Raw genomic sequence first — 21,546 nt, 5'->3', positions numbered from 1 at the left:
TTCCATAGTGCGCCAACAACCATTGATTGTGCGTTTTTGACAGTGATTACAAAATCACGCTTTAGCCTATGTCTGTGGGGTTCTCTCTATTGCTGTGTCACAATCCAAAATCTTTTTGTGTCTGATTATAACCGTGTTACTGGTTCTGTTTTCCAGGGGAATTCTTCGGGGCCAATCGGGACAGACAGCCAGAATCTGGGTCCCGCCCCACAGTCCCCCGCTCGTTCTCAGCCCCCTACCCCACCCTGGAGGGCATCGCCGAAGGGGCTAGTGAAGGGGAGGGGGAAGATGAGGCCTGGCCCTTGGACACCAGCAAGGGATCTGGAGGAGTGCTGGAGCTGGGGGGAGATACGGTGGAGGGGGAGCCCACGGAGGAGGACTACCGCCAGGCCCAGCGTGTGGAGACCTACATCCTGGGTTTGATCCAGCGCCGTGCCCTGCCCCTCCGGCCCTGTAAGCCCCGCACCAGCCTGGGTCTGCACGAGGCCCGCACCGCCATCACCGTGGCCCGCCAAAGCAGCGTTTGCCGCAAGGAACCCGATCCTCGGCCAGCCACTGACTCCATCCCTGACCACCACCCCCACTCCAATCCCCACCACGCCACTGCTGCGGTTTCCCCCAGCAGTTACGAGCATCCCCCCTCCATCCTGGGCCTGCCGCAGCCTGGACCAGGAGCCTTTTGCAGTCATGGCCCTGGTCCCTGAGGACCCCCCTCACCACCACCACCAGCACCCCCACCCCCACTACCCCCAATCCAGGCAGACCCCCCCTGGCCAACACCTGCTCTGCCTCCCTGGACTACCCCTGCGGCGAAGCTCCATCCCAGGAACCTAGCAGCAGTGAGCCCGACTCACCCCAGCAATTCCACAATGGCTACCCGGCCCTGCCCCCATTGCGCTTGCCTCCTCCGCCAGACGAGCAGTTGGTCAACGCCCAGTATATCCCTGCCCAACCATTCCGGGCCACCACCACCAGGGCCTCTGCACACTCCCACAAGGGGCCCAAACCCAGCCGGGGCACCTATTATCCAGAGAGAGGCTCCCAACAGCAGCTGGCCCCACAGCAGCTGCAGCAGACCAAGTCTAGAACCGCTGCCAAGAAGTGTCGCTTCAGTGAAGAGAGGGAGAGGGAAAGGGAGAAGGAGAGAGAGAAAGAAAGAGACAGGGAGAGAGAGAGGGACAGGGAGCGAGAGATGGAGCGGCCGGGAGGCTCCAAGAAGCCAGGAAGACGGGCCTGCAGGTCCCAGTCAGAGAACAGTCTCAATGGGCAGAGGGGGGTCCCTGAACGCAAGTATAACACGGTGGAGAGAGACGGGGGAGGGTCAGGGAGCAGCCGCGGGAGCCAGTCCAAGGGGAAGAGGCCCCAGCCGGGCAGCGCCGGCTACCGCCGCTGGCGCTCCACCCTGGATCTCAGCCAGGATGAAGCTGAGCAGCCTCCACAGCCAACCCCAATGCCCCTAGCCGACCATGGCTCCAGGCGCATCCGCAAACCCAGGCCCCCACCTTACACCTATGTCAACCCCCTGCCCCATCATCATCCCCACCACCCCCATCTGGAGTACCTGGACCGGGATCGTACGTACCTGTGTCGGCCCGAGGAGGGCTACACGCACCCGGGGCAGGGTGAGTCTGAGTCGAGTCTGAGTGAAGCCGACACGCCAGCTTCCAGCTCGCTGTCCAGCGATTCAGACGAGAGCGGCGGTCTGGTGTGGCCCCAGCAGCTGCCCCCTCAGCTCTCCTCCCCCACGTTGCCCTCTGCCCCAGCTGGGGCCCCCCTGCAGCCCAAAGCCTTCGTCAAGATCAAGGCCTCACATGCGCTTAAAAAGAAGATCCTGCGCTTCCGCACGGGCTCCCTCAAAATCATGACCACCGTTTAGAGCGCTACTCTGCACCAGTGTGGAGAATCAGCAGTGGGGATTAAGACACTTTAGTGACTCTCGCTATACATGGTTTCCTTTGAGGAGTAGCACTGTCGTTTTTGGAGAACAGCGGATATATAAGACAGCAAACACAACTCAATGCACTGCCTAACTGTACATGCATACATAGATTCTTTAGCTTTCAGTGCAGCCTACACAGGCCTCAGATCTGCCAACAACTCTCCTGAACACAGAGCTGAGCCTGAGCTCTAAACTCTGATCTCTGATCAGTGCAGCTTTTTGCTGTTGCCTGAGCCCAGCCATTTGAGGTCTGAGATAATATGATTTGTGGCTTGATTTGGTGCTTGTGGTCATTTGAGTGACTGAAGTGGACACAAAACTGGGATCCAGAGATTAAGCACCCCCATCCCCCCCCTTCTAAAAAGACCTTGCACCCTTTCCAAAAAAAGCTTTCCCTCCCGACTAACAGAGAGTACTGTGAACATGATATGAGCCCTGTGATGTGACCTGTGTCTCAGCATCAACGTGTCTGTAGCCTAGGTTGCATTCCAAGCTGACTACATGGCAGACATTGCATTGCATCAACCAATGGATACATGCCATGTCATCAACTGCGTAACGCAGTCAGGCATCAGATTGCTAAATCATAACATATGGTTAGCTGATATGTTACACACCTACAGTATCCAGGTGTTGTGAGATCAGGCACATGTCTGCAATGTAGCCTGGAAAGTGGCCCTCCTCTGCACATGCTCACCTGTGTGGTGTGGCGGACACACTCCTGTATTTATGAATGTAGTCTGTAAATAAAATGAGCTGGGACCATGGAACCTTTAGGGTCCACAGCGGTCTTGTCTCTCGACCATCCGCAGTCAATGTGTGTTTTATTACATTTACATTTACATTTTACCAACTGTTTCCATGTCATTTCAACCCCAAAAAATCTATGTGATGACATTGATTCAACGTGGAAAACTGATTGGAATTGCAAAAAGTAATCAACTTAAGGGCATTTAAACTTTTAACCTAAATCCAATGGCATGTGAAATTTTTTGTTGAATTCACGTTAGTTGAAAACTCAACTAGACGTTGAACTGATGTCAGGTCAAGTTGGTAGTCATTTAGCAGACACTCTTATCCAGAGCGATTTCTAATTAGTGCATTCATCTTAAGATACCTAGGGGGTGGGAGGTGCCATGGGATTTATTTAAAGACCAACTTTTTTTCTGTAGTAAAAGTGTAAATGCCCGTGGTAAATTTGGTTTGACTTTGGATATCCCTATGGGGCTAGTTAGGGAGCATTAGTAAATTACACAATGTATATGGGACAATATGTAAAAATTTCAATAACTCCAAATTTCAATGACTTAAAAATGTCAAACCTGTATAAATGTATATACAAATATTGAAAGCAGTTAATGAGAAAACGAATAGTTGTGCAACATGAACATATTGTCTCATTTACATTGTAAATGTGAGCTGGGTTTAGACCGTCGTGAGACAGGTTAGTTTTACCCTACTGATGATGTGTTGTTGCAATAGTAATAGTGTGTAATTTATTGAAGGCCCCTAACTAGCCCCGGAGATAGGCTATCCAAAGTCAAACCAATGTTGCTATGGTCGCACCAGCTGGCTGAAGCTAATTGCTGAAATAATTTGGTTAACTCTTCCCATCTGCAAACACACACATGGGTCATCCACATCAAACCACATCCCAATACAAACTCATGTTTGAGTTCAATCATTGCCACTAGCGTTTCTTGATTAACCAATCTAAAATGATGCCAAATCAGGAACTGCAGTCATCCTTTAAGATACACTAAAGAGGCACGGTTTTGAATGTTTTTGGAAGATGGGCAGCGACTCCTCTGTTCTGACATTAAGGGGAAGCTTGTTCCATAATGATGATGACCAATGTTGAATGCTACTGTCTGTGGGGTTATTCATATTTTTGTGCAAGCACAGAGAAGAGATTTTATTAGGCGAAGAGAGAGAGAGAGAGAGACAGTGTTGGTATATATGCCTCTCTAGCTTGTTAAAGCTGTGGTGCATAGTTAGTGTTATATCTTGATTTGCCCCAAGGTCTACCGCACAAAAGACATGGGCAATCACAGAAAGTTGTGACACAGCCTAGGAAAGAACCAGGGTCTGTAGTGACGCCTCTAGCACTGCACTGCCTTAGACCCCTGCACCACTCGGGAGGCCAGATGCAAGGAATCAAAGAAAAACTTTTGAGGAAGAGCCATGCTGACCGATTTGAGGGGAAGAAACGAGAACCAAGATGTACATCCATCGTTTATTTTTTATTTTATTTAACATTTTATTTAACTAGGCAAGTCAGTTAAGAACAAATTCTTATTTACAATGAACCAAGATGAACATCCATTTCAGAGCCGGGATAAAGCTACGATGGGATGAAAGACAAGCTTGCCATAATGGCTACCGATAACATGATGAATGATAATAGAGATACATGATACACATTTAACTTCTGACAATTGAAACCATGTGGCACTTCCCTCTGACATTGTAGCCAGTCCAGTTCCTCTATCTCAAATGGCATCCTATTCCCTACATAGTGTTCTACATTTGACCACAGCCATTTGGACTCTTGTCAAAAGTATTGCTTAAGGTCAATCTCCTCAATAGGTTGCCATTTGGAAAGGAAACAGTATCTTCTGTGCTGGGTGGTACCAATGGAGCCAACCACGCTAATAACCTTTCACTTGAGTAGGTGGAAGAACACACACAGCTCAGGGAACACACACATTTAGCAATAAAAAGTGGGTGATGTAAGTGTTAAGTGAAAGAAAAGGGGGAGGTGGAGGGGAGTAAGGAGGTAAGCGAATGGGTAAAGGGAGCGACAGAGGGAGAAAGGAGGGAAAGCAGGGTAGATGGAGTTGGAAAGGCAGAGGGAGAGCAGTAGAGAGAGGAGGGGAGGAATTGGTTTCTGGGTAGAGATGGTATCTTGTTTTTGTTGTTGTCATGCAGGTCTCGCCTGCTGTGTCACCAATGCGGCTGCAGGCTGCAAGGCACTGGACAGGAATTCACTTGAATATAAACACTTAATCAATTTCTCCCCCCGGAGAACTAACAAGATAATTATCCCCATATGTGGCGGAGTAACATCCTACACACACAGGCATACACACACGTGCACTGGCATACACGTTACACTCACTAACATGCACTACCATAGGCACACACACACGTATTGAAGTCAATGTACACAGAGGAGGACGGATGCTAGCTGTCCTCCGGCAACACCATGGAGCAAACCCTACAGAGTGCTGTTGAGGCTACTGTAGACCTTCATTGCAAAGCAGTGCATTTGAATCTATTATTTGGTGACATGAATATATTTAGTATTGTTTTATCTAAAAATGATTTTTTTTAAAAATGTTTTACTTTTTTATATGACATTCACTGAGGATAAGCCTCCACTGAATTATACACACACACACTTGCTCTGACACACTCATGTCCCCTCACATGCAGACAGTCACACACACACACACACACACACACACACACACACACACACACACACACACACACACACACACACACACACACACACACACACACACACACACACACACACACACACACACACACACACACACACACACACACACACACACACACACACACATGTCTTGGTGCAGCTGTAGAACAGACCACTATTGAGTGAATTAACAGTAGGGCGTGTGTGTGAGGCTGGGGGAAGAGAAGAGGACAAGGAGATTTCTGGGATATGGCTGGGTTCTGCAATCTTGTCTGACATTATGACACCGTTGTAGTTGTGTTGGAGAAAAGAGAGGGAAGGAGAGGAATGAAAGACTGAAGAAAAGAAGATGAGAAATTGAGAGAAACTAGCTGAAACTACTCAGCCCCTCACGCTAAGCAGTCCTGCAGAAAGGAAAGAGGGGGAGAGATTGAGGGACGGAGAGAGAGATTGAGAGAGAGGGAACTCAAGCAAAAGAAAGAAGCCTCTGTCGCCTGTTCTCCCTCTCTTCACTAGTTCAATAATTTGCTCTCATGCATTCCCCCACCCACCCACCACTCCTCTCTCCCTCCCTCTCCCTCTCTCCATCCCTTCATCTGGATATGGTTAGAGAGGCATGCTCCCTTCAGGGCCAGGAACCTGGGGTATTTCCTGAGAGCAAGCAGGGAGAGACAGAAGAGGAAGGGGGCAGTCAGCCAGAACTGGGCCCGAGGAGGAAACCAAAACCCAGAAAGAGAAACAGAGGGTGGAAGGGAGGGGGAAAAGAAAGGAGAGTCAAACTCAACTGAATGGAGGCCCGGCCGAGGCCACATCTGGCTTTGATTTGAAAGGGAGAGAGAGAGGAAGGGGGGGGGGGTGATGGTGTATACAACGTGAAGGAGGAGAGGATAGAGGAGAAGACTTTATTTCTGGCACTTGTTTGGTTCTAGAGTGATTGACCTATTTTTTTCCTCTTTCTCTCTCGTTTTTTATTGCTTTCTTTATCTCTTTGCGCTCTGACTTTAATGAGTTGGTCGAGGTCTCAGGAGACAAAGCAGAAGCAGCAGCAGTCTGAGCAGCCTTTTGCTCATTTTCTCATTTTTACTCTGTCTGTGTGCTTCTTCTGTCTCTCCTATCTCTGCTCTGTCCCACTCCTACTCCCTCTACATACTGTACATGCGCACGCACGCACACACGCACACACACACACACACACACACACACACACACACACACACACACACACACACACACACACACACACACACACACACACACACACACACACACACACACACACACACACACACACACACACACACACACACACACACACACACACCTCTACACATACTTAGACACACACGAGTGCAATCATACCCACAAATTGAAACACATACTCAAACACACTCAAACCTCATACTTCATGTCTGCCATTTCCATATCATACCCTACATAGAGAGGTCTCACACACGGGAAGTAGGTGTGCTGTCGGGCTGCAGTTATGCATACCACAGTCTGGTAGCCCAGCCAACAATGTTGCAGGGGCAAAGAGGGGAGGAGGAGGGTAGTGAGGGTATGAAGGAGGAGAGGGGGGTGAAAGTGGCTTGTTTGGTGGGGAGGGGGCAAGGTTGGTTGTGGATGGACTTGGATAACTCAACCCCCCCATCTCCCATGACAGACATCTCCCCCCAGGGTTCAGCCTATAGCTGGCCCCCAAACCCTCTTCCCTCCAGTCCAGGCGGTAGGAAAGACAGACAGAAACACAGCAGACCAGCACAGCAGACATAGAAAGCAGAAATACAGAGGCGCACGTGCGTCTGACACGTAACAGCCGCTGTGACGCCATGCCAACTTTGGGTTATGTGTGTGTGCACGTGTGTCTATAAACACAGCGCCAGTATGCATGGAGAATAGACACAAATCAATGTACATCTAACACTTCACACTTACTTCTCCTGGCATGTTCAGTGCAGGAACTTCGGCTCTAATATACACTGTCTGGAACAGTTGATCTCTCCACTTGGTTTTCAATGGAGCCTCACTTCTTCCTGCTGTTCTCTTTCTTATTTCTCCCTCTCTCTGTCTTTTATCTTTTATTTATTTATCTTTCTTGCTCTCACGCTCTCTCTCTTTGTCACGCCTTGATCTGTTTCACCTGTCCATGTGATTGTCTCCACCCCCCTCCAGGTGTCGCCCATCTTCCCCATTATCCCCTGTGTATTTATACCGGTGTTCTCTGTTTGTCTGTTGCCAGTTCGTCTTGTTTGTCAAGTCAACCAGCGTTTTTGTTTCAGCTCCTGCTTTTCCCGTCTCTCTTTTTTCGACTTCCTGGTTTTGACCCTTGCCTGTCCTGACCCTGAGCCCGCCCGCCTGACCACTCTGCCTGCCCCTGATCCTGCCTGCCGTCCTGTACCTTTGCCCCACCTCTGGATTACCAACCTCTGCCTGACCTGACCCTGAGCCTCCCTGCCGTCCTGTACCTTTCCCCTTGTTGCTGTTAGAAAAATTGTTACTTCGAAATGGTCTGCATCTGGGTCTTACCTTTATCCTGATAGTACGAACTGGCCATGACTGACCTAGCAGACCCGGGCCCGCTGCGCAACGCCATCTCCTCCCAAAGAGTCATTATCGGGAGGCACGAGGAACTGCTTTGTGTCCTCACGGAGGGGGTCCAAACGTTGGCTGAACGCCATGACCGGGCATTGGACAGTTTGCTGGAGCAATTCCGTGGGATGTCTGGGAGGAAGCCTATCCCCCCCTTCCCCCTCTGAACGCTTCAATGGAGAGTCAAACATTTGTTGGACATTTCTTGCAGTGGGCCTTCATTTTCGAGCTTCAGCCCTCCTCCTTCCCCTCAGATCACTTCAAGATAGCCTATCTCATCACGCTGATGTCCAGGAGGGCTCTCACCTGGGCTACTGCTGTATGGGAACAGCAGCTGGCCATATGCGTTAGTCTGGAGGGGTTTGTGAGATAGGTGAAGAAGGTTTTTTATGCCCCGTTCTCCAGGAGAGAAGCTGCCCAGAAGCTAATCCAGCTTCGGCAGGACTCTTGCAATGTGGCCGACTATGCAGTGGATTTCCGCACATTGGCAGCGGAGAGGACTTGGAAACAGGAAGCACGGATCTCGATTCCCTCATCGCTTTGACCATCCGAATCGATGGGGGACTATGGGAACAACGGAGGGAGAGGAAATTCGACTTCGCTCGCACGTCCTAGTCATCCCGGAAGTCCCCAAAGATCCCTTTGCCGAGAGAATCCGAGGCTTCCCAACCTTCCCAGAGAGTCGCCGAAGACGTCTGAGTCACCGCTTCCTGAGCCTATGCAACTAGACTATCGCCAGCGGAACAGCAGGGTGGCAGGTAGCGTAGTGGTTAGGGCGTTGGGCCAGTATCAAAAGGTTGATAGGTTGAATCCCTGGGCTGACAAGGTGAAAATCTGTCATTCCCTCATTGTAAATAACAATTTGTTCTTAACTAACTTGTCAGGTTAAGTTTAAAAAAAATACAGGATCAACACAAAGAGTTATCTGTATTGTGGCCTCTTGTCCTTTAAAGAGATCAGGCTCACTAGTAGGAGCGAGTACTCTGGTGTCAGGGAATCATAGCGAGACTATTCAAGTGTCCTCAGATTCCCGTGGTATTGGGATTCTCCTGGTTCCAGCTGCACAATCCCCTCATCAACTGGTCTACTGGTGCCATCATGGGCTGGAGTCCATTCTGCCACGCCCAGCGTCTGAAGTCAGCGCAACCTGCCCCAGGACGTCTTTCTGGGAGCTCGGAAGGTGCCCGGACCTCTCCGCCATTCCCAGGGAGTACCAGGACCTTGTGGACTGCGTAATTTACCTTCTCCCTAGCACCACTCTGCCTGGGGACGACTGTACTCGATATCAGAACTGGAGATCTTTTCAACAGCAGCAACAGTTAGTCAGACACCTCGGTAGCTTGATAGACAAATAGCTGAACCAATAAAAATCTTTAGACGCTTTAGTGTATATTAGCCACTGTGTTTTAAACCCACTTCTATCGTCTAGTTAGTTACCCGATTTAATTTCATATTTACGGTGTAGTTATTAGTCAGCTAGCGGGCTGGATAAGTTAGCATTAGCCTAGCTAGCTAACATCTCCGACCATGCGGCCACTAAGCTACTCCCCTGCTAAAGAAGAGCAGAATGTCACAGTAAAACAAGAAGTAGAGGGTGAGGCTGTTGCCGTGAAAGTAGAAGAGGAAGACGTTTCAGTGAAAGAAGAGGAAGACGTGTTCAGAGTGCAAAAGGAGGAGGACAGCACTTTGAGATATCAGCTGATGTACGAAGGGCTATATAAATAAATTTGATTTGATTTGATTTGATGTTACAGTAAAAGAAGAGGAAGGGAAAGAGGAGAATGCAGTTTTTGGAGTGGAGAAGGAAGGGGAGATTACTGTCACATTGAAAGATGAAGAGATGGAGGTAGGAGATCTGATTAACACCAGCAAGTACCGCCTTAAATTTGTTTTTAGTTTTGGATATTCGCAGTTGGCTGGTCAATACCTCTTCAACGGAGGGCCCTGGGAGGATGACTGATGTCTAGAATCAGACGACGTAGAGAGCAAGCTACCCCTTGTTTTCTTCGTTCCGTTTCCAAAAAGTGACTTAACATATATATTTGAGAATTGCTGGGGAGCACTGCATCTAGTGATTTTCGTGTAGTGATGTTTTACTACACACCGTGCCCACCAATAGTGCCATGTGAGATTTGGGTTGGCTACACCAAAGATTATGGATATAATAACAAGATGTCTCTCTGCCATAACAAGGGGAGTTGATGTCCACAAAGCGGCACTGCGGGTTGTCAAGCTCCTCCTATCCTGTCTTTGGATTGGTGGATTCATCTTTTTATTGTAATCTATTGTTTATATTCTATGAGGGTTCTTGTGGTCAACCGCCTGTATTCAATGGAGAGAGATGCTAAGCTACTAGCATGAATATGCATATCGATCTGGAGACAACTCATATAGTGTTTTAATCAAAGTTGTCGGTATGTCACGTGTCCACATAACAACTTAAGCATTACGAAACTTCTGTTGGTTCAAGTAATCTTCAAGTAGCAAATAAGACATTCATTTTGTTGTTGACCAAATTCAACACTTTCCAAATTAAATTGATAATTGTTTCCACTTGGATACAACCTACTGTAGCCTACTGGCATGACCTAGAGAGATACAACCTACTGTAACCTACTGGCATTACCTAGAGAGATACAACCTACTGTAGTCTACTGGCATGACCTAGAGAGATACAACCTACTGGCATGACCTAGAGAGTTACAACCTACTGTAAGCCTACTGGCATGACCTAGAGAGATACAACCTACTGTACAAACTCCCTCACGACGCCAGGACAGCGGAGTCAATCACCACCTTCCGGAGACACCTGAAACCCCACCTCTTTAAGGAATACCTAGGATAGGATAAAGTAATCCTTCTCACCCCCCCCCCCTTAAAAGATTTAGATGCACTATTGTAAAGTGGCTGTTCCACTGGATGTCATAAGGTGAATGCACCAATTTGTAAGTCGCTCTGGATAAGAGCGTCTGCTAAATGACTTAAATGTAAAATGTAAATGTGAGATATTTTTGTGGAGAAGAAGAACAAGACCCTGCACCCATGCATCGACAACCGGGGACTAAATTATATAAACACGGTCCACCATGTTTTCCAAGCTGGATCTACGGAACGCCTACCACCTAGTGCGTATACAGCAGGGGGATGAGGGGAAGACTGCCTTCAACATGGCCAGCGGCCACTACGAGAATTTGGTCATGCCATTTGGCATTACCAACGCCCCTGCCGTGTCCCAGGCACTGATTAATTATGTTCTCCGCAACATGTTGACCCGTGCCGTCATCAATCATCAATCTACGTTGATGACATCTTTGTCTTCTCCCACTCCCCTCAAGAACATGTGCTCCACATCCGACAGGTTCTTCAACGCTTCCTGGAAACCAGCTGTTTGTTAAGGCAGAGAAGTGCAAGTTCCATTGATCCACCATCTCCTTTCTGGGGTACATCATCTCCACTGGGAGTGTCCAGATGGATCCCGGGAAGGTGTGAGCGGTGGTGGATTGGCCCCAGTCTTCGTCCAGGGTGCAGCTGCAATGTTTCCTGGGGTTTGCCAACTTCTATCACCTCTTCATGTGGGGTTACAGCATCCTTGCTTCCTACCTGTCAGCACTCACCTCCCCAAGGTTCCATTCACGTGGTCCCTTGCTGTGGACCGGGTGTTCTGGGACCTCAAACACCGCCTCACCACTGCTCCCATCTTGGTTTATCCTGACCCTTCCCATCAGTTCATGGTGGAGGCCGATGCATCTAATATAGGAGTGGGGCGGTCCTGTCCCAGCGTTCTGCCCTGGACCTGAAGCTACATTCCTGTGCCTTCTTCTCCCATTGCCTCAAAGCCACAGAGAGAAACTATGATGTGGGAAATCGTGAGCTCCTCTCAGTTAAGATGGTGTTGGAGGATTGGAGGCACTGGCTGGAAGGGGCGGAATACCCGTTCATTGTATAGACCGACCACAAAAATCTGGAGTATCTCTGCACCGCCAAATGCCTCAACTCCAGGCAAGCTAGATGGGTCCTGCTGTTCACACAGTTCAACTTCTCCCTCTCATATCGGCCAGAATCCAAGAATGTTAAGCCAGATGCACTGTCTCGCCATTATAGCCCCACCGCTGTTACCCTGGAGCCCGAGACCATCCTTCCCACCTTGTGCGTGGCCACGGCACTCAGCTGGTGTATAGGGAAACAGGTCCGGGAGGCAAAGCGGTCCCAGCTGAACCCCAGGGGGGGGTCCTGATAACTGGATGTTCATGCCTGACTCCTATAGAATGGCCAGCCACCCGGGCTCCCGCCGGACCCTGGCTTTTGTCCGACGACTGTTTTGGTGGCCCACCATGGTCTCTGACGTCTCCACATTCATCACCGCTTTCAAAGTGTCTGCACAAAACAAGACTCCTCGACAAGATCCGGCTGGTCTCCTCCAACCTCTGCCTGTCCCTTACCGTCCCTGGTCCCGCATCTCCCTGGACTTTGTCATGTGTCTTCCCCCATCTGATGGCATCACCGTCATCCTGACTATGGTGGATCGCTTTTCCAAGGCCGCCCATTTCATTCCTCTCCCCAAACTACCCTCTGCCAAGGAGACGGCCCAGCTCATGGTGCAGCACGTCTTCCGGATCCATGGACTGCCGGTCAACATGGTCTCTGAGCGGGGCTCTCAGCTCTCGTCTCAGTTCTGGAAGGCGTTCTGCAACCTAATTGGGTCGTCAGCCAGCCTGTCCTCCGGATTCCACCCCCAGTCCAACAGCCAGTTGGAGAGAGCCAACCAGAATCTGGAGACTACTCTTCGCAGCCTAGTCTCCGCCAATCCAACCACGTGGAGTCAGGAACTGGTGTGGGTTGAGTACACCCACAACACCCTTCCTTGCTCTGCCACAGGTCTCTCGTCCTTCGAGTGTTCCTTAGGATATCAGCCTCTGTTCTTCACCAAACAAGAGGAGGAAGTCAGCAATCCCTCTGCCCAGATGTTCATCCGCCGCTGTCACTGTACCTGGAAGAGAGCCCGGGCCACTCTGTTGAAGACCACATCCAGGTATTGGCGACAAGTGGATCACCACCGGACCCCTGCTCCGCGCTATTGGCTCGGGCAGAGGGTATGCTCTCCACCCGGGACCTGCCTCTCCAGTTGGAGTCACATAAACTTCCCCCGTTTCATTGGCCGTTCCCCATCTCTAGAGTCATTAGCCCCCCTGCTGTTCATCTTCTGTTACCCAGTACCCTCTGTATTTACCCTACTTTCCATGTGTCTAGGATTAAGCCCTTGTCTCACAGCCCTTTGTCTTCTGTTTCCAGACCCCTCCTCCCCGTGTCATCGATGGCCATCCGGCGTACATGGTGAGACGCGTTTTACTAAGAAAAGGCTGTATGCTTTTTATTTAAGTAATATGTGTTCAGGAAGTGTAAATGTGTCTAATAAGCTATAAGTTTGTTAATGAATATTTATTTTTTGTGTTTTTAAGTTATCATTTCAGTTTTACTTGGTGTTATCACTGTTACACACAGTACCACGGGATAGGGGTTTCTAGTACCTGGTTGACTGGGAGGGTTATGGCCTGGAGGAGAGATGCTGGGCCCCTGCTAAAGACATCCTAAATGAATGGTTTAGTAATAGGACATTTTTTATAATTTCATAATTATTAGGCTGACACAGTACCTTTAGCTATACAGAATATCTCACCACCCTGTGTTTCCTTCTCCTCCCCTCTCTCCGTCATTCCTTTCTCAAGCACACAGAGTAATGGGCTGTTAGCAGTTTAATGAAGTATGTTTCGTTGTGAAAACACTTTACTATCTATGTTCCCAAACAGATTTCACTTGGTTTCCCAAATGAAGTCCTGGGAAGCTGCTGGAAAAGGGTTGGCGAGCCCATGACATACAGTTTGGGCGAAATACCACCTGTTCTGTGGAGAGAGGCATGCAGCTCCTCAAACAGTGGTTGATGCATGGAATAAAATAACCGAACTAGCCTACTACCCAAAATGAGTGAAAAACTAACTGGCCTCGAATTACTATTGGAGTGCATACTAATGACTTGTGTTTTTTCCTACTCTGTTTCTAACCATTGTGATAATGGGCCATTCTAAACAAATTGTACATATTAGTAAAGACAAGATTAAATTGAGAATAGTATGATATGATCAGTAGAAGAGATCTTTTGATTTCTTTTGAATTTCTTTGGACTTCTAAGGCATTCTTAGGTTTGTCGTCCAAAAATGTTGACTCAAGTTTGCCAAAAAGCACCTGGATGATCATCAATACTTCTGGAAGAATGTTCTATGGACAGATGAGTCCCATTATGCCTGGCGAAAACCAAACACTGCTTTCCACAGTAAAAACCTCATACCAGCAGTCAAGCATGGTGGGGGTAGTGTGATGATTTGGGGATGCTTTATTGCTTCAGTACCTGGACAACTTGCCTTAATAGAAGGCACCATGAATTCTGCTTTGTATCAGAGAATTCTACAGGAGAATGTCAGGCCATCCATCTGTGAGCTGAAGCTGAAGCGCAGCTGGGTCATGCAGCAAGACAATGATCCAAAACACACAATCAATTCTACATGAAAATGGCTTAAAAGCAACAAGGGTAACGTTTTGGAATAGCCTTGTAAAAGTCCAGAACTAATCCCAATTGAGGTGTTGTGGCAGGACTTGAAACGAGCAGTTCATGCTTGAAAACCCACAAATGTTGCTGAGCTAAAGCAGTTCTGTATGGAAGAGTGGGCCAAAATTCCTCCACAGTGCAGTTAGAGACTGATCAACAACTACAGGAAGCATTTTGTTGCAGTCATTGCAGCTAAAGCTGGCACAACCAGTTATTGAGTGTAAGGGGGCAATTACTTTTTCACACAGGGACATTGGGTGTTGCATAACTTTGTTTATGAAATAAATTAAATAAGTATATAATTGTTGTGTTATTTGTTCACTGAGGTGCCCATTATCTAATAATCGAATCTAATGATTTTGGTTGATAACATTCAGTATTGAAAAATATGCAGCAGTATAGAAATTACAAAGGGGGCAATACTTTTTCACAGCACTGTAGATGTTCCAAAGGCACGCCTCAGCAGCTTGTATGCAGCTTGTATGCAGCTTGTATGCTGCTTGTATGCTGCTTGTATGCAGCTTGTATGCTGCTTGTATGCAGCTTGTATACAGCTTGTATGCTGCTTGTATGCAGCTTGTATGCTGCTTGTATGCTGCTTGTATGCAGCTTGTATGCTGCTTGTATGCTGCCTCATCTCATCCAAGATGGCGTAGCAGTCAGACGTCTTGTCGTGTCGTGTCCCTTGTATATATCGTTTTTTTACATATTTTTCTTCGCATATCTTTTAAAACATTTTGCTATACCTCAACATCTAAATACTCTCCTGCAACCCGTCTCACCCAATGTAGCGTGGATCTGCTTTTCTTTCTAAAGTATTTATATTTACTTCGGATCCGGAACCCCTCAACTGAAGCTAGCCAGCTAACTACCAGCTATCAGTCAGCAAACCATTGCTAGCGGTCATCAGCTAACCGGTCATCAGCTAACCTTTAGCTCTGAAAGCTCTCGCCAGTTCGAACAACGCGACTCTAACCAGAGCATAACGGACCTATTATTTTTTATCCCCAGATTCCCACTGCAAACGGAACATTTTCAGCTGGATAGCTAACTAGCTAACCGCAACCCCGGATGATTACTCCTGGCTAGCGTTTCCATCCACTTAGCTTGAAGCTAGCCCGGCCAGAGCTCCTGTGCTACCACCGAAGCATACTCCTGGGCTACAATATCCAGACCCACGACCGGTCTATCGATGTTACCGCATGAAGAGGCATAAACAGACTCACCCCATCGCGACGTCCCCCAAAGGCTAACTTTCTAGCCCTTGCTATCTGCTTGCTTGCTAATTCGGCCTGCTAACTGATAGTTTGTTTAGCCCCGGTCCGATGACTGCTAGCTTGTTTAGCCCCAGCCTACTAACTGCTAGCTTGTTAGCACATGCTTGCTAACTGTCTGAATTGCCTGTATCCGCTACGAAGCCGCAGTAAAACGACCACCCCTCATCACTGTCAAACGCTCCCTAAAACATTTCTGTGAGCAGGCCTTTCCAATCGACCTGGCCCGGGTATCCTGGTAGGACATTGACCTCATTCCGTCAGTTGAGGATGCCTGGTCATTCTTTAAAAGTAACTTCCTCACCATTTTAGATAAGCATGCTCCGTTCAGAAAATGCAGAACTAAGAACAGATATAGCCCTTGGTTCACTCCAGACCTGACTGCCTTCGACCAGCGCAAAAACATCCTGTGGCGGACTGCAATAGCATCGAATAGTCCCCGTGATATGCAACTGTTCAGGGAAGTCAGGAACCAATACACGCAGTCAGTCAGGAAAGCTAAGGCCAGCTTCTTCAGGCAGAAATGTGCATCCTGTAGCTCCAACTCCAAAAAGTTCTGGGGCACTGTGAAGTCCATGGAGAACAAGAGCACCTCCTCCCAGCTGCCCACTGCACTGAGGCTAGGTAACACGGTCACCACCGATAAATCCATGATTATCGAAAACTTCAACAAGCATTTCTCAACGGCGGACCATGCCTTCCGCCTGGCTACTCCAACCTCGGCTAACAGCCCCCCCGCAGCTACTCGCCCAAGCCTCTCCAGGTTCTCCTTTACCCAAATCCAGATAGCAGAGGTTCTGAAAGAGCTGCAAAACCTGTACCCGTACAAATCAGCTGGGCTTGACAATCTGGACCCTCTATTTCTGAAACTATCCGCCGCCATTGTCGCAACCCCTATTACCAGCCTGTTCAAGCTCTCTTTCATATCGTCTGAGATCCCCAAGGATTGGAAAGCTGCCGCAGTCATCCCCCTCTTCAAAGGGGGAGACACCCTGGACTCAAACTGTTACAGACCTATATTCATCCTGCCCTGCCTATCTAAGGTCTTCGAAAGCCAAGTCAACAAACAGGTCACTGACCATCTCGAATCCCACCGTACCTTCTCCGCTGTTCAATCTGGTTTCCGAGCCGGTCACGGGTGCACCTCAGCCACGCTCAAGGTACTAAACGATATCATAACCGCCATCGATAAAAGACAGTACTGTGCAGCCATCTTCATCGACCTTGCCAATGCTTTCGACTCTGTCAATCACCATATTCTTATCGGCAGACTCAGTAGCCTCGGTTTTTCTGATGACTGCCGTGCCTGGTTCACCAACTACTTTGCAGACAGAGTTCAGTGCGTCAAATCGGAGGGCATGCTGTCCGGTCCTCTGGCAGTCCCTATGGGGGTGCCACAGGGTTCAATTCTCTGGCCGACTCTTTTCTCTGTATATATCAATGATGTTGCTCTTGCTGCGGGCGATTCCCTGATCCACCTCTACGCAGACGACACCATTCTATATACTTCCGGCCCGTCCTTGGACACTGTGCTATCTAACCTCCAAACGAGCTTCAATGCCATACAACACTCCTTCCGTGGCCTCCAACTGCTCTTAAACGCTAGTAAAACCAAATGCATGCTTTTCAACCGTTCGCTGCCTGCACCCGCACGCCTGACTAGCATCACCACCCTGGATGGTTCCGACCTTGAATATGTGGCCCTCGGCTGGCCCTCGCTACATATTCGTCGCCAGACCCACTGGCTCCAGGTCATCTACAAGTCCATGCTAGGTAAAGCTCCGCCTTATCTCAGTTCACTGGTCACGATGGCAACACCCACCCGTAGCACGCACTCCAGCAGGTGTATCTCACTGATCATCCCTAAAGCCAACACCTCATTTGGCCGCCTTTCGTTCCAGTTCTCTGCTGTCTGTGACTGGAACTAATTGCAAAAATCGCTGAAGTTGGAGACTTTTATCTCCCTCACCAACTTCAAACATCTGCTATCTGAGCAGCTAACCGATTGCTGCAGCTGAACATAGTCTATCGGTAAATAGCCCACCCATTTTTACCTACCTCATCCCCATAATGTTTTTATTTATTTACTTCTCTGCTCTTTTGCACACCAATATCTCTACCTGTACATGACCATCTGATCATTTATCACTCCAGTGTTAATCTGCAAAATTGTAATTATTCGCCTACCTCCTCATGCCTTTTGCACACAATGTATATAGACTCTCTTTTTTTCTACTGTGTTATTGACTTGTTAATCCATGTGTAACTCTGTGTTGTCTGTTCACACTGCTATGCTTTATCTTGGCCAGGTCACAGTTGCAAATGAGAACTTGTTCTCAACTAGCCTACCTGGTTAAATAAAGGTGAAAGAAAATGCTGCTTGTATGCTGCTTGTATGCTGCTTGTATGCTGTTTGTATGCTGTTTGTATGCTGCTTGTATGCTGCTTGTATGCTGCTTGTATGCTGCTTGTATGCAGTTTGTATGCTGCTAGTATGCTGTTTGTATGCTGTTTGTATGCTGTTTGTATGCTGCTTGTATGCAGCTTGTATGCATGGAGGCCAGGAGTTACTAAACATTTTATCTTAATTAACGGTCAGCTACCGTGAGACCGGCAGGCTTTTGCATGACAATAACCAGCTGACGAAATGTAATTGACTGCGACAGCCCCATGTCATGTGATATCTGGATTTCTGTCAGTAGTACAGCATGTTCCAACAACTGAGGGGGTTTTGTCTGACAACTGACAGATTGGTCTGTTGGTAACAATGTAGTTGTTCCTTCAAGGTCCAAGTTTCAAGATTATTTGACACTTAGTTCCATCATGAATATGAAATGTCACGTTTGTTTTGACATGAAGCCCGCTAATTAGGCTTAATATACAAGAGAAGAGTTGTGTTGCTACTCTTTGTACATGTCAATGACCACTCTAAGTAAACGTAAGAGTAAAGAGTTGTGTTGCTACTCTTTGTACATGTCAATGACCACTCTAAGTAAACGTAAGAGTAAAGAGTTGCGTTGCTACTCTTGCCTTCTTAAAATGTCAGTTATGCGATTCTACTCCTTTTTGTGCCTCTCAGCAAAGTTGTTTTGTTTCAGATATAAACATCTGGGAGGTCTATACTCAATAATATCTAGGAGATGCTTGAACCTTTGTGGTGCTTTCGTTGTTTAAACTGTAAGCCCGCTGCCTACAACACCTGCCTTCTGAATAATGAACTCGGATGCAGTTTAATACCACACACTCAAAGGCAGCTCTATCCCAAAGGCAGCTCTATCCCATTGCAGGGCGGAGTAGAGAAGACCAGCAGTTATGCTGCCCCCGGGAAGTCTGATGGTGTAACTGCACCCTCGCAGCCTTTGTAAACTTGATCTGCCGTCTCCTTGCCTTTTATGACCCCTTTTTTTCCACCCCTCACAAAAACCAATAGCCAGGGCCATGTTTCAGTACTGAAGGCATCAATCACCATAGCAAGCTGAGGTTAACCAATGCAATGATCATGCAAAGTAGCCTATGACAATTGGGAATTCTAACAGTACAATGTTGTTTACACCAATTAGTAAGTTGTAGACAAGCCCACTGCACTTGACTTCAATTTTTCTGAGAAAGCATTCGCAGGTAAACGGTGTGGACGTCGTTCAAGCATAAATTTCCTTCAAAAGTCATGCGCTTGTCGACAATGCGTCTTTGACTGAATCCCGGGCCTATGTCTTGGTTTAAGCCCTACTCTTTTCCTTATGATTTCTATCAACACATATATGCGACAACCTCCCGATAAGCTGGAATTTGACACTTTGAGGATGAGTAGCATGGGACACACACTTCCTCCTCCAACTGATGAGCTCTAACATCCTCATCAGTATAGAGCTCCAGGCTCTGGTAAACATCTGCCTGTGTGTGTTAATTGTGTACTTCCTCTAGACTAAGCAGTCAGTACAATGCTGCGATAGAAATGTAGAGGTTGGCAGGTAAACATTCCCCTGTGATACTACTGGGATATATATTTGAGGGATCTAATATGTCGATAGTGTTACTGACACAGGCACCTCTTAAGTTGTTGTTGAGGTACATATCTTTGTTATTAGATCGTTTTTATACTTTTGTTCTTACATTTCCCATTCTATTGTTCATTTCTGATTTCCTATCTTATTGCGTATGATATTCGCTGAAAAACTAATGGGAATAACGAGATGAAAAAGCATGTGTCCGGAATAAGATTCTCCTCAGATAGTCTTGAGCTAGTTTACTTTCACTGAGGTCAGTGGGATGCAGGGTTGGGGTCGGTTCCATTTCAATCCATGTCAATTCAGGAAGTAAACTCATATTCAGATTTTTTCTAATTAAATCTCATAGAGAAGCAATTGGAATTAGAAGATCTGATTACTTCCTGAATTGACAGGGAATTGACCCCAACCCTTGTGGGAGGTTTGGGGAAAAAAAACTGAACCAGCTAACCAGCTCTATTAGGTCAAATGGCTTTGAGGTAACATGTCATAGTCATGCTGAAGAAAGCTTTAACCAAAACATCAAAAAGCTTTTTCCCGCCTGCTGCTGGCTACTGCATGTAGTAAATATATCAAATCAGGTAAGGAAGGTATTGGATTCAACTTTGTGTGTGACTTTCTAACCCTGAACTACTCTTTTTTTCTCTCCAAGTAACATGTCTTTATTTCCTCAGTCATTCTCCATATGACAGCGACATGACATGAGAAACACCGGAGATGGTGTAATAAAGATCCAGATGTCATCCAAATACGCCACGATCTGGATGGGATAAAGCGACACAGTTAGAAATGCTGTGTTTTCTTGAGTTTCGGAGCTCTTGTCTCACAAAGGGAAAGACTGTGCCAGACCAGTATTCAATTAAGTGTTCTTTATTCATACTGTGGATGGAATATTAAACATCAATGCAGAGTAATTTGCGATTGCTCACACTCATACCGTTTGATGGTGCCTGGCCTGCAAAATATTCAAAAACCCTTCAAGGAATTTCCACCCAATGAGAAAGACATAGGAGCACATCTATGGTGCCACAATTACAAGATAACATTTTGTGATTAATCAAAATGATGAGGTGAATATTAATGAGCTACTTTATTCATTTGTTTTCCTTTCTGTGCCACATCCTTATGTGAATGTCCGAAGTAATGGCATGTGCTCACAAAAAAACATACTTATAGTAAGCTATCAAAAGAGTATAGTAGGTCAAAATATGACTACGTAAAATCAATCAATAATTGCTCCAAACAAGTGGTTTCTACGTTTTACCTTCACAGTCCAGCGTTTTGCGTCTCAATAAAATCCTAACACGTGTCTCCCATATTATCACCAGGGAGATGCAGGGGCAACTGTGACAAAAATCTGTTTGCACAAACTGAAATACAACCAATTTGATAAAAGTGTTACACAACTGTTGCGGAGACAGCACAATGGTCGTATGAACATTTGTGTGCAGACAAACTCCTTTGGACCACAAAAATAGCAATTGTATCACATCCATACCACAGCCATTGTGTAAAATACTTTGTACCTCACACTTTAGTGTTCGTATGGAGCCTATTTGTTTTAGGTAGCGAATAACGCTGTGACCTGCTTGTTCCATGACGGCAATAGAGAACACCATTGCTACAGTAACAGTCATAACAACAGCTTTGCTGGGTAGACGCCAGAGTCGCAAGCTGCTGGTTTGTAAATCTATGTT

The 21,546-nt window shown here is 47.2% G+C and overlaps 2 protein-coding genes across 2 annotated transcripts in view; both read left to right on the top strand.

Moving 5' to 3' along the window:
* The window catches only part of LOC123999945 (dapper homolog 3-like), a 36,692-nt gene extending 35,978 nt beyond the window's left edge, over positions 1 to 714 (top strand). Inside the window, exon 4 of the mRNA XM_046305993.1 lies at positions 157 to 714. Coding sequence (XP_046161949.1) covers positions 157 to 704 — 548 coding nt within the window. The 3' untranslated portion in view covers positions 705 to 714. The remainder of the gene's footprint in view (positions 1 to 156) is intronic.
* LOC123999946 (dapper homolog 3-like) lies at positions 714 to 2,746 on the top strand. Its single transcript, XM_046305994.1, has one exon. The coding sequence runs from the start codon at positions 1,193 to 1,195 to the stop codon at positions 1,874 to 1,876; it is 684 nt and encodes a 227-aa protein (XP_046161950.1). The 5' UTR covers positions 714 to 1,192; the 3' UTR covers positions 1,877 to 2,746.
* The last annotated feature ends 18,800 nt before the right edge of the window (positions 2,747 to 21,546 follow it).

Source organism: Oncorhynchus gorbuscha, linkage group LG16 (assembly GCF_021184085.1).
Source record: "Oncorhynchus gorbuscha isolate QuinsamMale2020 ecotype Even-year linkage group LG16, OgorEven_v1.0, whole genome shotgun sequence".
Taxonomy (NCBI): domain Eukaryota; kingdom Metazoa; phylum Chordata; class Actinopteri; order Salmoniformes; family Salmonidae; genus Oncorhynchus; species Oncorhynchus gorbuscha.
The sequence above is the reverse complement of the archived record's forward strand: the minus strand, read 5'-3'. Positions and strand labels throughout refer to the sequence as shown.

What these genes read in the sequence shown, in the direction of transcription:
- LOC123999946 (XM_046305994.1), top strand. Translation starts at nt 1,193, where the DNA reads ATGGAGCGGCCGGGAGGCTCCAAGAAGCCAGGAAGACGGGCCTGCAGG.